Here is a 16,340-nt window from a genome sequence, read left to right on the forward strand (position 1 = left end):
AGTTAGTAAATAGTTTAGAGAAAGCTAGAACTAAATGATAGCTAAAGAACTTTTCTGAGTTCTCATTAAGGGGCCAAAAATGTGCAACTAGCAGAGTTTCTTTTCTCCTTCCCTTCTCTTCTTTCATATCTGTTGTTTTGTTTTCTGATATTGTCCTAAAGTCATTGTCATTAATTTCCCACATTTTGGTAACCTAAGTAGCATTCTGTTGACTTCACTAGAAATAGGATGAAACCTAATTAGATCAATACACTTGGTATCTTTGTTTTTATGTACCCCTGTCTAGAGAAGAAAAAGGACGATGGTGTATGGAAGGTCTACCTCTTTTTCCCTCTCTTTTTTTTTTTTCCCTTTTCTTGCTTTTTCTTTCTTTCTTCCCTCCTTCCTTTTTGATGCAGTTACCTCTTTTAATCAGGCTGAGAAAGTCACCACACCATCCATCAGGCACATCAGTGCTGAGGTAGTGCCTATGGGGCCCCCGCCCCCTCCAAAGCCGAAACAGACCAGAGATAGTACTTTTATGGAGAAGTTACATGCGGTAGATGAGGAGCTGGCTTCCAGTCCAGTCTGCATGGATTCTTTCCAGGTAAATATTATAACTGTACTTTACTAAGAAAGTCAGATGGAGTAATCTAGTTGTTGCTAAGGCTGGGAAGGGAGAGGAAAAGACAACTACAGTTTTATATAAGTAAGAGTTAGTCTTTGATACTTTATATTTGGCTAGTGCTATTTTCTGCTAAGTGACAATGGCAGTTTGAGTTTTTGTTGTTGTTGTTTTTTTGAGACAGGGTCTCACTCTGTCACCCGGGCTGGAGTATGGTGTTGTGATCTTGGCCCACTGCAACCTGCGCCTCCCGGGCTCAAGTGATCTTCCCACCTCAGCTTCCCCAGTAGTTGGGACTACAGGTATATGCCACCACACCTGGCTAATTTTTAAATTTTTTGTAGAGATGAGGTCTCCTTATGTTATTGCCTAGGCTGGTATCAAACTCCTGGGCTCAAGTGATCCTCCCACCTTAGCCTCTCAAAGTGCTGGGATTACTGATGTGACCCACTATGCCTGGCTGAGAATGGCATTATCTAAGGAAGAAATGAACTATATAGCAGAGAGCCTTTTAAAATGTAGAACATAGGAAAAACCTTCACCCAGATGCCCGAAAATTAACCTTTTACCACAATTGCTTGATTGTTTTGTTCCTCTTTCTCTCTGTATACACATACTGTTTTGTGAAGTGCATTGCAGGCATGATGCTGTTTTACTTCTATATGCTTTTGTGTATGTTTCCTAAAAATGAGTTTATTCTCTTGTATTAACACAGTATAATACACAATATAATCCCAGCTACGTGGGAGGCTGAGGCAGGAGAATTGCTTGAATCTGGGAAACAGAGGTTATAGTAGGCTGAGATTGCACCACTGCTCTCCCACCTGGGCAACAGAGATTCTGTCTCAATTTAAAAAAAAAAAAAAAAAGGTTACAGTAATATTCAGTAATATTATATAATACATTAAAGTGCTTATTGTGATTTTGCCTGTTGTCCCAATAATGCCCTTTATGTTGAAGGAAAAACATTTTTTTCCCCTATTCAGCATTCAACCCTGGATTAAATATGCATTTCATTACCTTGTTCTTTAGTCTTTTTTAATCTGGAACAGTTTCTCAGTCTTTCTTTGTCTTTTATAACTTGACAGTTTTGAGGCTTATACACCACTTATTTTGTAGAATTTTCTTCAATTTTTATTTTTCTAATATTTCCTCATAATTAGATTTAGGTTTTGCACTTTTGTTACAAATACCAGAGGGGGATGTGTGCTTCTCAGTGTATCAGATCAGAAGGCACATGATGTCTCTCATGTTAATTTTCATCACTTGGTTAAGGTGATGTCTGCTTGGTTTTCCCACTGTAAAGTTACTATTTTCCATTTTTAATTAGTATATATCTTGCGGGGATATACTTCAAAGACAAATTTCTTTCTTTCTTTCTTTTTTTGAGACAGTCTTGCTCTGTTGCCCAGCTGGAGAGCAGTGGCGTCATCTTGGCCCACTGCAACCTCCGCCTCTCAGATTTAAGCGATCTCCTGCGTCAGCCTCATGAGTAGCTGGAATTACAGGTGCTGACACCACACTCAGCTAATTTTTTGTATTTTGTAGAGACGGGATTTTCCCATGTTGGCCAGGTTGGTCTCCCGACTCAAGTGATCCGCCCACCCCTGCCTCCCAGAGTGCTGTGATTACAGATGTGAGCTACCACGCCCAGCCCAATTAATCAAATTTCCTTTCTTAAACTAATATTAGCATCCATTGATTATTCTTTCTTGAAACAGTCATTACTATGGTCGTTGTCAAATAACGACTTTGTAATTCTCACATTTAGCCAGTAATTTTTTTTTTCAAGACAGAGTTGCAGTCTGTCATATAGGCTGGAGTGCAGTGGCATGATCTTAGCTGATTGCAACATATGCCTCCTGAGTTCAAGCGATTCTCATGCCTTACCCTCTTGAGTAGCTGGGACCACGGACATGCACCACCACACTCAGCTAATTTTTTTTGTATTTTTTAGTAGAGACAGGGTTTCACTGTTGGCCAGGCTGGTCTTGAACTGGTCTCAGGTGATCCACCCTCATCAACCTCCCAAAGTGTTGGGATTGCAGGTGTGAGCCATTGCGCCTGGCCTTAGCCAATAAATTTTTATGTTCCAAATTTTCCCTACCACTCTTGCAGGTCAACGAAAAATATGTCTGTCCTAAAATTTTAAAGAATGATGTAATAATTTAAAAATAAATCCTAAAATTAAAAAATATAATTAAGGCTGGGTGCAGTGGCCCACACCTGTAATCCTGGCACTTTGGGAGGCCGAGGCAGGCGGATCACCTAAGGTCCAGAGTTTTAGACCAGCTTGGCCAACATGATAAAACTCTGTCTCCACTAAAAATATGAAAATTAGCTAGGTGTGGTGGCAAGCGCCTGTAATCCCAGCTACTCGGGAGGCTGAGGCATGAGAATTGCTTGGACCTGCGGACAGATGCCAGCCTTGGTGACAGAGTGAGACTCCATATCAAAATATGTTTTATTTATACACACACAGACACACCACACACACACACACACACACACACACACACACACACATAATAAAATTAAAAATAGAATATTGAATGGAATAGCTCTGAGTCATTTAATCACCCTGATTTTGAATGAATAAATCGTAGTAGGGACAGTAATAGTTTTTTATCTATCCATTTATTTAACAAACACATACTGAATGGTTGAAGTTGAGAAACAACAGCATAGAAGACAGACGAAGTTGTTCTTCCTGGAACTTACAGTCTATTGAGGAGAGACAGACTATAAACATATAAACAAGTAAATTCAGATAGTGGTTAAGTGCTATCAACTAAATTAAAATGAGGAAATATGAAACTTTCTGTCCGAGAACTCTAGATAGGCTGATCAAAAAAGACCTCCTTGGCTGTAATTTCATCACTTTGGAAGGCCTAGGCTAGAAGATTGCTTGAGGCTAGAAGATTGAGACCAGCCTGGGCAATATAGTGAGACTCTGTCTCAAAAAATACAGAAAAATTAGCTAGGTGTGGTGGCACATGCTTGTATTCTTAGCTGCTTGGTGGCTGAGGCGGGAAGATTGATTAAGCCCAGGAGTTTGAGACTGCAGTGAGCTATGACCACCCCTGTACTCCAGCATGGGCAACAGTGTGAGAATCTTTTTAAAAACAAAAACAAGCTGGGCGTGGTGGCTCAAGCCTGTAATCCCAGCACTTTGGGAGGCCGAGGTGGGTGGATCACTAGGTCAAGAGATCAAGACCATCCTGGTCAACATGGTGAAACCCCGTCTCTACTAAAAATACAAAAATTAGCTGAGCATGGTGGCACGTGCCTGTAATCCCAGCTACTCAGGAGGCTGAGGCAGGAGAATTGCCTGAACCCAGCAGGTGGAGGTTGCGGTGAGCCAAGATCGCGCCATTGCACTCCAACCTGGGTAACAAGAGCGAAACTCCGTCTCAAAAAAAAAAAAAAAAAAAAAAAAATAGTAAAATAAAATAAAACAAAAACAAAATCAGGGTTGGGTGTGGTGGTTCATGTCTATAATCCCAACGCTTTAGGAGGCCAAGAACAGTGGATAAGTTGAGTGAGGCCAGGAGGTCAAGACAAGCCTGGGTAACATAGTGAGACCTTGTCCCTACAAAAAAATTTAAAACTTAGCTGGGCGTGCTGGCATGCACCTGCATTCCCAGCTACTGGTAGGCTAAGGTGAGAGGATCACTTGAGCCTAGGAGGTCGAAGCTGCAGCTAGCTGTGATCACACCATGGCACTCTAGCCTGGGTGACAGAGCAAGACTGTCAAAACACAAAATAAAAAGGTCTCTTTGAGGAGATGGCATTTGAACTGAGATCTGAATGAGAGGAAACCAGACATGTAAAAGATCTGGGGAGAAAAAGTGCCCCATGTGGAAGAAACAGCACATTCTGAGTCCCTAAGATAGCAACAATCTTGGCATGGTTAAGGAACAGAAACCACACGAAACATGGGATCATGGGAAAGAGAGGTAGAAATGAGGTCAGAGAGCAAGGCAAGAGCTAAATCATGAAGGTCTTAGGAAACCATGATAAGGAGTATAGATTTTATTTTAAACATTAGAAAAGATGCTGGGTGGAGTGGCTCATGCCTGCAATCCCAGCACTTTGGGAGGCTGAGGCAGGTGGATCACCTGAGGTCAGGAGTTTGAGACCAGCCTGGCCAATATGGTGAAACCCATTCTCTAACAAAAAATACAAAAAATTCACCTGATGTGGTGGCGCATACCTGTAATCCCAGTTACTTGGGAGTCTGAGGAAGGAGAATTGCTTGAACCTGGGGAGTGGAGCTTGCAGTGAGCTGAGATCATACCGCTGCACTCCAGCCTAGGCAAGAGTGAGACTCTATCCCAAAAAAAAAAATAAAAAAATTAGGGCCAGGAGGATGAATCATGAGATCAGGAGTTCAAGACCAGCCTGACCAATGTGGCGAAACCCCATCTCTACTAAAAATACAAAAATAACCTGGATGTGGTGCTATACGCCTGTAATCCCAGCCACTCAGGAGGCTGAAGCAGGAGAGTCGCTTGAACCCAGGAGGTGGAGGTTGCAGTAAGCCGAGATCGAGCCACTGCACTCCCGTCTGGGTGACAGCGAGATACTGTCTCAAAAAAACAAAATTAGAAAAGATTTCTTTGTTGTTTTCAGGTTAATGTTAAAAATTCCTTTTGGTTAATGTGTGGGAAATGGACTAGAGTAAAGCAAGAGGATAAACAGAAGCCCATTAAGAGGTTAATGCAGTGTTGTCTAGGGAGAACTTCCAAAATTGATCTACAGATTCAATACAGTCTCTATCCAAATCCCAGCTGTCATTTTTTATGGAAATTGACAATCGAATCCTAAGGAATTGCACAGGCCCAGAGTAGCCAAGACAGTTTTTAAAAAGTACAAAGATGGAAGTCTCACACTTTCTGATTTTATTTTCATTTCTTTAAAATAAATATTTTAAATGAGACGGGGCCTTGCTCTGTTGCCCAGGCTGGAGTGCAGTTGTGATCTCAGCTTACTGCAGCCTCATTCTCCTGTGTTCAGGTGGTCCTCTCACGTTGGCCTCTTGTGTAGCTGGAACTACCGGCATGCGCATGACAGTAGATGTCTGTAGTCCCAGTTACTTGGGAGGCTGAGGCAGGAGGATTGCTTGCGCTCAGGAGTTCAGAGTTTCAGTGAGCTCTGATTGTGCCACTGCTGTAGCTTAGGTGACAGATTGAGACCCTGTCTCTTGGGAAAAAAAAAAAAAAGGCTGGGCACTGTAGCTCACACCTGTAATCCCAACACTTTGGGAGGCCGAGGCAGGCAGATCACCTAAGGTCAAGAGTTCAAAACCAAGCCGGGCGCGGTGGCTCAAGCCTGTAATCTCAGCACTTTGGGAGGCCGAGGCGGGTGGATCACGAGGTCGAGAGATCGAGACCATACTGGTCAACATGGTGAAACCCCGTCTCTACTAAAAGTGCAAAAAATTAGCTGGGCATGGTGGCACGTGCCTGTAATCCCAGCTACTCAGGAGGCTGAGGCAGGAGAATTGCCTGAGCCCAGGAGGCGGAGGTTGCGGTGAGCCGAGATCGCGCCATTGCACTCCAGCCTGGGTAACAAGGGCGAAACTCCGTCTCAAAAAAAAAAAAAAAAAAAAAAAGAGTTCAAAACCAGCCTGGCCAACATGGTGAAACCCTGTCTCTACGAAAAAATAAAAAGGTTAGTTGGGTGTGGTGGCTGATGCCTGTAATCCCAGCTACTTGGGAGGCTGAAGCAGGAGAATCACGTGAACCCAGGAGGTGGAGGTTGCAGTGAGCTGAGATCGCACCATTGCACTCCAGCCTGGATGTCAGAGCAAGACTCCGTCTCAAAAAAAAAAAAAGTATTGATAGATAGTACAACAGGGTGGGATTTGAATGCTTTATGCTAACTGAAAGCAGCCAGAGACAGGCTATACATTGTATGATTACATCTGTTAAATGTCCAGCAGAAACAAATCCATAGAGACAGAAAATAGATTAATGCTTAACAGGAGCTGGGAGGAGGGGGAAAGGGAAGCGACTGTTAATGGATATGGGCTTGCTTTCTGGGATAAAGAAATGTTCTGAAATTAGATAATGGTGATGGTTGCGTAACTCTGTTAATATACGAAAATCTATTCAATTATATACTTTAAAAGGGTGATCTTTATGGTATGTGAAGTATATCTCAGTAAAGCTGTTAAGGTTGGGCAGGTTGGCTCACGCTTGTAATCCCAGCACTTTGGGAGGCCAAGGTGGGTAGATCACAAGGTCAAGAGTTTGAGACAAACCTGGACAAGATGGTGAAACCTCTTCTTTACTGAAAATACAAAAATTAGCCTGGTATGTGGGTAAAAACCAGTGTACGGTGGCAGGCACCTGTAATGCAAGCTACTTGGGAGGCTGAGGCAGTAGAATCGCTTGAACCTGGGAGGTGGAGTTTGCAGTAAGCTGAGATCTCTTGCCACTGCATCCTAGCCTGGGTGACAGAGTGAGACTCTGTCTCAAAAATAAATAAAATCTGTTAAAAATGTTCATAAAGCGTTGGTTTCAAACTAATGTCATTTATTTTATTTTATTTTTTATGTCATGTTTCTTATAGTTTCAAACAATAATAAACCCACATTGTTTAGAGGAGAGATCCTATTAAGCTAAGATGAGAAGAAAAGAAGTGATGATGAGGTTTGGAAGTGTCATTCACTGAGTAACTTTTGTTTTTCTTTCTCCATTGTCCAGCCCATGGATGACAGTCTCATTGCATTTCGAACCCGTTCTAAGATGCCTCTGAAAGATGTTCCCCTGGGCCAACTAGAGGCAGAGCTCCGAGCTCCAGACATTACTCCAGATATGTATGACCCCAATACAGCAGATGACGAGGACTGGAAGGTGTGGCTAGGGGGACTTATGAATGATGACGTGGGGAATGAAGGTAAGTTTTGGTTTCTGAGTTATTATGTATATCGTCCATTATCTGTTGTAAGATTTTCATTATTTGGAAGGGTATAGAATGGAATGGTTTGGGTTAATTGATTTAATTTGTATTTAACTGATAATTTATCTTAAATCAGTAGTTTTTGTCTTTCTTTTTTTTTTGAGACAGGGTCTCACTCTGTCACCCAGGCCGAATGCAGTGTTGCAGTCACAGTTCATTGCAGCCTTGACCTCCTGGGCTCAAGCAGTCCTCCCTCTTAATCCCACTGAGTAGCTGAGACTACAGGCACATGCCATTGTGCCTGGCTAATTTTTTATTTTTTGTAGAAACGAGGTCTCATCATGTTGTCCAGGCTGTTCCCACCCCCTGTAGTGGGTAAAAACCAGTGTTGGAAGTGAAACACATGCACCTAAATGACCATTAGGTCAGCAAAGAAAATAAGATGAAAATCAACAGTGGAGGGCCTAACAAGCAACAGAATGATAAAAATTGTGTAAGGAGAAAAAGATGGAGTTGAAGATGAGTCATTAACATGCAAAGTGGAGAATCAGTTCCTTAATAATCAGCAACTGACATATTATACCCTTAAGTCATTCTGATAGGAGTCCTAAGTTTCTGCATTTTCCATTACTCACCCCTTTGACAATCTGATGAAAACTATGCAGCCTTCCCCCAGAAAAATATACATGAATTTTTATATGATTTTTGGGGGGGATACATATCTTTTAAAGTTTATTTATTGACACTTCCTGTTTCTACCAGGTTCAGAAATCTCCACGAAAAGGAATGGACAGGACAGATAGTTCTAAGCACTTTGTAGACAGTGAAGTCTCAGAGAAATTCATTTTCTTGCTCAGTGTTACAGAGTCTATTTGTATACTCCTAGGACTAGAACACAGTTTAATATTCTAGAAACCTGTCTCAATCAGAGAGGTTTCATGGTAAGTTAAACCGTTTTTTAGAAGGATATGATTTTTCATAATAAGCTGTGCTTTGTATCTTTGGCCTAGGCTAATCGGAAGTAATGGCAGGAAGAAAGTCAGGCTTTCCGAGCTTTGTCGGTAGCAGCAGCCTTGGTGTCCTCATTTTCATCACTTTGGTTAAAAGACCTGAGATAGTAGCTATTGGGAGGGAAAGGCCAGGCAGAATTGACTGTCAGAATTTTGAGAGTCTAAGACACTGTTTCTCTTAATTTGGTTCCTAGAACTTGAATCAGAATTGAGGAGTGTATGGATGTGTGTGTTGGTGGTGTTTATTAAAGATACAGATTTCAGGGCTTGACCCCTTACCTACTGAATCAGAATCTAATGAGTATGATCTAGGGATCTAATTCTGATATAACTAAAGGATTGGATTGGAAACTACTGGTCTGGGAAAGGTAAGAGTGCATGATAAATGTTGATTGGGGAATTGGACTAATGGTTAGGGGGTGGGTGAAAATCCACTTTCCTTAAAGTAAAACAGTATTTTTGTATGTGCTGATTCAGACAGATTTTTATTTTTTATTTTTTATTTTTGAGACGGAGTTTCGCTCTTGTTACCCAGGCTGGAGTGCAATGGCGCGATCTCGGCTCACCGCAACCTCCGCCTCCTGGGTTCAGGCAGTTCTCCTGCCTCAGCCTCCTGAGTAGCTGGGATTACAGGCACGCACCACCACCATGCACAGCTGATTTTTTGTATTTTTAGTAGAGGTGGGGTTTCACCATGTTGACCAGGATGGTCTTGATCTCTCGACCTCGTGATCCACCCGCCTCGGCCTCCCAAAGTGGTGGGATTAAAGGCTTGAGCCACTGGGCCGGGCATCAGACAGATTTTTAAAAGAGCATACAAAGCCAGTGATTAGGATGGGTGTGGTTCGGAGATCTACCAGTTAAAACACAATACTGGAGGGGTGTATACCAGCTGGGTAAATACTGACATTGCTAATCAGTCCAAAAAGTGATTATGCTCAGAGGGCAGATTCCACAGAGTACTAAAAGCTGAACAGAACTCAGAAGAATCCCCCCAAATGATTTTTCAGCATCTTTGTTAAATGTGTGCTCTGAGAATAATACTAGCTGACGCATTTGTGTGGTGTGGGCAGAAGCTATTTTTTGCAGTTCTTGCATCCAAACAGAAGGAGTCCAAACCTGTGTTACTACTTATTATTATGGGCTCTTCCCAGAACTTTCATTGTTTAGCAATGTTTGTTAAGAACTTGCTGTGAAGAGAGTTATATAGAAAGCATTATGGAGACTGTGAAGACAGTATTCCATTCCTAAGGAATTAAAGAATTTTTATTGAGAAGCTAAACCCACAAATAGATAAAAAAGATTTGATATTTATAGGTATATATAAATAGCTATATATAAACAATGCAAATTAATATAAGCTGAGTATAAATGTTGAATAAAGAACAAGTTAGATTAGGGTTTAATCAGCACAGATTTTTCAGTGATTATGAATTTAAAAGAGTGTGTATATGTGTGTGTGTGTTTGTGTATATATATATGTATATATTTGTTTTTGAGACATGGTCACAGTCTGTCACTCAGGCTGAAGTGCAGTGGCACGATCACAGCTCACTGCAGCCTCAAACTCCTGGGCTCAAGCAGTCCTTCCAGCTTAGCCTTCTGAGTAGCTGGAACTACAGGCACACACTACCACACTTGGCTAAGATTTTTTAAAAAGTCATTTGTAGAGGCCGGGCGTGGTGGCTTAAGCCTGTAATCCCAGCACTTTGGGAGGCTGAGGCAGGTGGATTACGAGGTCAAGAGATCGAGACCATCCTGGTCAGCATGGTGAAACCCTGTCTCGACTAAAAATACAAAAAATTAGCGGGGCATGGTGGCGCGTGCCTGTAATCCCAGCTACTCAGGAGGCTGAGGCAGGAGAGTTGCCTGAACCCAGGAGGCAAGAGGTTGCGGTGAGCCGAGATCGCGCCATTACATTCCAGCCTGGGTAACAAAAGCGAAACTCCATCTCAAAAAAAAAAAAAAAGAAAGTCATTTGTAGAGATTAGTTCCCACTGTGTTGTCCAGGATATACATATCCACACATACACACATGTGCGTGCGTGCGTGCGCAACACACACACACATTTTATATATATATATATATATATATATATATATTTTTTTTTTTTTTTTTGGTGAGACAAAGTCTCACTTTGTCGCCCAGGCGGGGGTGCAGTGGTACAATCTCAGCTCACTGCTACCTCTGTCTCCTGAGTTCAAGTGATTCTCCTGCCTTCTAAGTAGCTGGGGATTACAGACATGCACCACTACTCCTGGCTAATTTTTTTTTTTTTTTTATGGAGATGGAGTCTCACTCTGTCGCCCAGGCTGGAGTGTAATGGATCGATCTCTGCTCACTCTAACTTCTGCCTCCCGGGTTCAAGCAATTCTCCTACCTCAGCCTCCCGAGTAGCTGGGACTACAGGTGCATACTACCATGCCTGGCTGATTTTTTTTTTTTTTTTTACTTTAGTGGAGACGGGGTTTCACCATATTGCCCAGGCTAGTCTCAAACTCCTGAGCTCAGGCAATCCTCCCGCCTTGGCCTCCCAAAGTGCTAGGATTACAGGTGTGAGCCACCGCACCCAGCCAATATTTGTATTTTTAGTAGAGACGGGCTCACACCATGTTGGCCAGCCTGGTCTCCAACTCCTGACCTCAAGTGATCTGCCCACCTTGGCCTCCCAAAGTGCTAGGATTACGGGAGTGAGCCACTGTGCCTAGCCCCAGGCTTTATATGTATTTTTTATAACAAAAGATGCTCATTATGGCCAGGTGAGGTATCCAGCCTGGGCAATGAGAGTGAAATTCCGTCTCAAAAAAAAAGATGCTCATTTATTATGAAAAGGTAAAACATTATGGAAAGGGGGCCAGGCTCTGTAGCTCATGCCTATAATCCCAGCACTTCTGGGGGGCCAAGGCGGGTAGATTACTTGAAGTCAGGAGTTTGAAACCAACCTGATCAACGTGGTGAAACCCCGTCTCTACTAAATTACAAAAATTAGCTAGGTGTGGTGGTGTGCATCTGTTGTCCCAGCTGCTCAGGAGGCTGAAGCAAGAGAATTGCTTGAACTCAGGAGGCAGAGGTTGCAGTGAGCTGAGATCATGCCACTGCACTCCAGCCTGAGCAACAGAGCGAGACTCCATCTTAATAAAAGAAAATTTAAAAAAACATTATGAAGGGTACTTGTTAATAGTTTTGTGTGTTTCTTTCTAGATATTCTCTGTGTATTCAACCAATCACATACTTACCTCAAACAATAATTTTTTTCCACAAAAAGAATCATACTATACATATTGGTCTGTATCTGCCATTTGCTTCTTTCACTTAGCAGGATAATTTAGATACTTTTCCATTATAATGCATAGAGATCACTTCTTCTGTCTAATGGATACATGATAGTAAGAAATTAAGGTATTCTCTTTTTGTTCTTTTTTTTTTTAAATCAGTTTCTCAGGTACTAGCTGCATTTCTCAACAGTCACATGTTGGGTAATGGCTACTGTATGATACAATACATGTATAGATCATCTCTTATCACAGAAAGTTCTGTTAGACAACACTGATCTAAAATTATCTGGGGAAAAATATTACCTTAATATGTAACAATCTCATAATTTAATGACTTTCATAATTTATACTTAGTAATTAAAAAGACAGTTTAGCACCGACATTAAAGAAAATTAGCCTGGGCACTGTGGCTAATGCCTGTAATCCTTGCATTTTGGGAGGCGGAGGTGGGCAGATTATCTGAGATCAGGAGTTCGAGACCAGCCTGGCCAACGTGGTAAAACCTTGTCTCTACTAAAAATACAGAAATTAGCCACGTGTGGTGGCAGGGGTCTGTAATCCCAGCTACTTGGTAGGCTGAGGCAGGAGAATTGCTTGAACCCAGGAGGCAGAGGTGGAAGTGAGCCAAGATTATGCCACTGCACTCCAGCCTGGGTGACAGAGTGAGACTCCATCTCAAAAAAGAAAATTATGAGGGAGAAATGTACCCATATTTCTATTATTCTAACCTAACAAATATTTATTTTTGTATATTTTTAGTTATTTATGATTCTTATTGTAAGGATATAATTTTACATGGTTATGATTATTACGTATGTATTATACTTATGTCATACATATATTGAACATTTATAGAATGGTTACATGTTCACATTTTATATGTATACATGTTGAGTATCCCTTCATCCAAAATGCTCAGGACCAGCAGTGTTTTGGATTTCAGATTTATTTAGATATTAGAATATATGTTTTATTTATTTATTTATTTATTTATTTATTTATTAGAGACAGAGTCTTGCTCTGTCACCAGGCTGGAGTGCAATGGCATGATCTCAGCTCACTACAACATCCACCTCCCAAGTTCAAGCAATTCTCCTTTCTCAGCCTCCCGAGTAGCTGAGAATACAGTCACACGCCACCACGCCCAGCTAATTTTTATATTTTTAGTAGAGACAGGGTTTCACCGTCTTGGCCAGGATGGTCTGAATCTCTTGACCTCGTGATCTGCCTGCCTTGGCCTCCCAGTGATGGAACTACAGGCATGAGCCACTGTGCTTGGCTGAATATATGTATTATTATACTTAACAGATAAGCATCCCAAATTTGAAATCTGGGCCAGGTGCAGTGGCTCACAATGTAATCTCAGCACTTTGGGAGGCTGAGATGTTCGCATTGCTTGAGCCCAGGAGTTTAAGACCAGCCTGGGCAATGTAGCAAAACCCTGTCTCTACTAAAAATACAAAAATTAGTTGGGCATGGCGATATGCACCTGTAATCTCAACTACTTGCGAGGCAGAGGTGGGACAGTCTCCTGAGCCCGGGTAGTCAAGACTGCAGTGAGCCATGATCATGCCACTGTACTCTGGTCTGGGTGACAGAGTAAGACCCTATCTCTCTTTTTTTTTTTTTTTTTTTTGAGACGGAGTTTCGCTCTTGTTGCCCAGGCTGGAGTGCAATGGCGCGATCTCGGCTCACCGCAACCTCCGCCTCCTGGGTTCAGGCAATTCTCCTGCCTTAGCCTCCTGAGTAGCTGGGATTACAGGCACGTGCCACCATGCCCAGCTAATTTTTTGCACCTTTAGTAGAGACGGGGTTTCACCATGTTGACCAGGATGGTCTCGATCTCTCAACCTCGTGATCCACCCACCTCAGCCTCCCAAAGTGCTGGGATTACAGGCTTGAGCCACCGCGCCCGGCCGTAAGACCCTATCTCAAAAAAAAAAAAAAAAAAGGGGAGGGGGAGGCTGAGGCAGACTGATCGCCTGAGGTCAGGAGTTCACAACCAGCCTGGCTAACGTGGTGAAATCCAGTTTCTACTAAAAATACAAATAATTAGCCAGGAGTGATGTGCTTTTGTAATCCCAGCTACTCGGGAGGCTGAGGCAGGAGAAGCGCTTGAACCCAGGAGGCAGAGGTTGCAGTGAGCCAAGATTGTGCCATTGCACTCCAGCTTGGGCAATGAGAGCAAAAGTCTGTGTCAAAAACAAAATAAAACAAAAAGCACAAAAAGAAAAAAGAAAATTTGAAATCTGAATTCTTCCAATGACTATTTCCCTTGAGAGTCATATTTGCACTCACAAAGTTTCAGATTTTGGATTTTTGGATTTGGAGTGCTCAGCCTGTACTCTTTTATCATCCTAAGAAATTATAATTACATAGCATTCTCTAATTGTTGGGAATTTGAGTCATTCCTTTTCTCACTGTCAGCTTCATTGTACAAGCAGCTTTTACAGAAACTATTATTTTCATGGGATATACTACTCAAAGTTACCTGGGCATGGTGGCATATGCCTGTGGTCCCAGCTACTCAGGAGGCTAAGGTGGGAGGATCATTTGAGCCCGGGAGTCAGAGGTTGAAGTGAGCTGATGTTGCACCACTGGACTTCAGCCTGGGTAACAGAGCGAGATGCTGTCTCAAAAAAAAGAAGAAAATGTGCTTTATTGGAACAGATTCCTAGAAGTTTGAGATCAGAGTTGGGAATAAGAGTCTAAAATACCTTTTTCCCTAGATGAAGCAGATGATGATGATGATCCAGAATATAATTTCCTGGAAGACCTTGATGAACCAGACACAGAGGATTTCCGGACTGACCGGGCAGTAAGAATCACGAGTGAGTCTGTGTTTATTTAAGTCCTGCTCTTGACTGCTTTGCAACTGCCTTTGTTTACTTTGTATATTTTTAGGGGTGAAGTTTGTAGCTCATCCGAGTTAAGACATTTAGGATTCTTTTACCGATTTATTTATCTGATTCTTTAAATTTAGGTATATATTCAGAAAGCCCATCCGTTATTCATTTGTATATCCCAAAGTCACATATTGAGTTCTTACTGTTCGGCAGGGATTGTGCAAGATGAATAAGACATGGCGTCTGTGCTGTAGGAGGAGTTCAGCCTAGTAGAGTGATAGAAGCAGAAAATGTTATAATACGGTGATAAATGCTGTAACAGGTTTTATGTAAGTTATACTAACAGCCTAAAAGAGAGTGTCATCTCCTAGTGTGTGATATGGAGTAGGGTAGGAGAACTTAGGAAAGAATTTGCAGAATGAAATGATTTTTTATCGTAGTTCTGAAGGAGGAATAAGAAATTTGGTGAATGGGGACAGAGAGGAACATTGCAAATAGAAGAGCATCTGCAAACCTCAGAATTGTAAAACATCAAAAAAGTATGTTTGGAAAATAGTAAGTACTTTGGTGGTGTTACATGAGTGAAAAGGTACAGCAGTGGTAGATAAGATTAGGTAGTCTTTATATCATGGAGGATCTTTAAGCTCTCAAAATGAGGTTTAAGGCTGGGCACGGTGGCACAGGCCTGTAATCCCAGCACTTTGGGAGGCAGAGGCGGGCAGATCACCTGAGTTCAGGAGTTCAAGACCCGCCTGGCCAACATGGCGAAATACCGTCTATCCTGAAAATACAAAAATTAGTTGGGTGTGGTGGTAGGCACCTGTAATCCCAGCTACTCTGGAGGCTGAGGCAGGAGAATCGCTTGAACCCAGGAGGCGGAGGTTGTATGAGCCAAGATCACACCGGTGCACTCCAGCCTGGGCAACAGAGTGAGACTCCACCTCAAAACAAAAAAAAAAAAAAGAAAAACAAAACAAAAATGAGGTTTAAGCAGTAAATCAGTAGGAACTGATTTGGATTTTAGAAAGATCACTTTGATTTAAAAGCAGTTTAACGTATGAATTTGTTAGATAAAAAGAACAAGATTGGAGGTATGGAAAACAATTATGATAACTTGGCTTGAGTTATTTGTTTAAAAAAATTATATCATTGAGCTAGGCGTGGTGGCTTATACCTGTAATCCCAGCCCTTTGGGAGGCTGGGGCTGGAAGATCACTTGAGCTCAGGAGTTTCAGAACAGCATAGGCAACACAGAGAAACCTTGTTTCTACTAAAAAGAAATTAGCCAAATGTAGTGGCACATAACTGTAGTCCCAGCTACTCAGGAGGCTGAGGCAGGAGGATTGCTTCAGCCCAGGAGGTCAAGAAATCAGCAAACTATGATGGTGCCGCTGCACTCCAGCCTGGGACTCCAAAAAAAAAAAAAAATTACATCATTGGCTAGTGTGTCAAGCATAGAAAACACAGGCCAGGCGCGGTGGCTCATGCCTATAATCCAAGCACTTTGGGAAGCTGAGGTGGGTGGATCACGAGGTCAAGAGATCAAGACCATCCTGGTCAACATGGTGAAACCCCGTCTCTACTAAAAATACAAAAATTAGCTGTGCATGGTGGCACGCACCTGTAGTCCCAGCTACTTGGGAGGCTGAGGCAGGAGAATTGCTTGAACCCAGAGGGCGGAGGTTGTGGTGAGCC

General features: G+C 42.2%; 1 protein-coding gene across 7 annotated transcripts in view; it reads left to right on the plus strand.

Moving 5' to 3' along the window:
* Positions 1–16,340, plus strand: part of GON4L (gon-4 like) — a 94,072-nt gene that overhangs the window by 37,851 nt on the left and 39,881 nt on the right. For all 7 annotated transcript variants that reach the window (XM_003937806.4, XM_010348413.3, XM_039460251.2 and 4 more), the window contains 3 exons: positions 416–586; positions 7,318–7,510; positions 14,529–14,630. In XM_003937806.4, coding sequence (XP_003937855.2) covers positions 416–586; positions 7,318–7,510; positions 14,529–14,630 — 466 coding nt within the window. The remainder of the gene's footprint in view (positions 1–415; positions 587–7,317; positions 7,511–14,528; positions 14,631–16,340) is intronic.

Source organism: Saimiri boliviensis, chromosome 19 (assembly GCF_048565385.1).
Source record: "Saimiri boliviensis isolate mSaiBol1 chromosome 19, mSaiBol1.pri, whole genome shotgun sequence".
NCBI lineage: Eukaryota > Metazoa > Chordata > Mammalia > Primates > Cebidae > Saimiri > Saimiri boliviensis.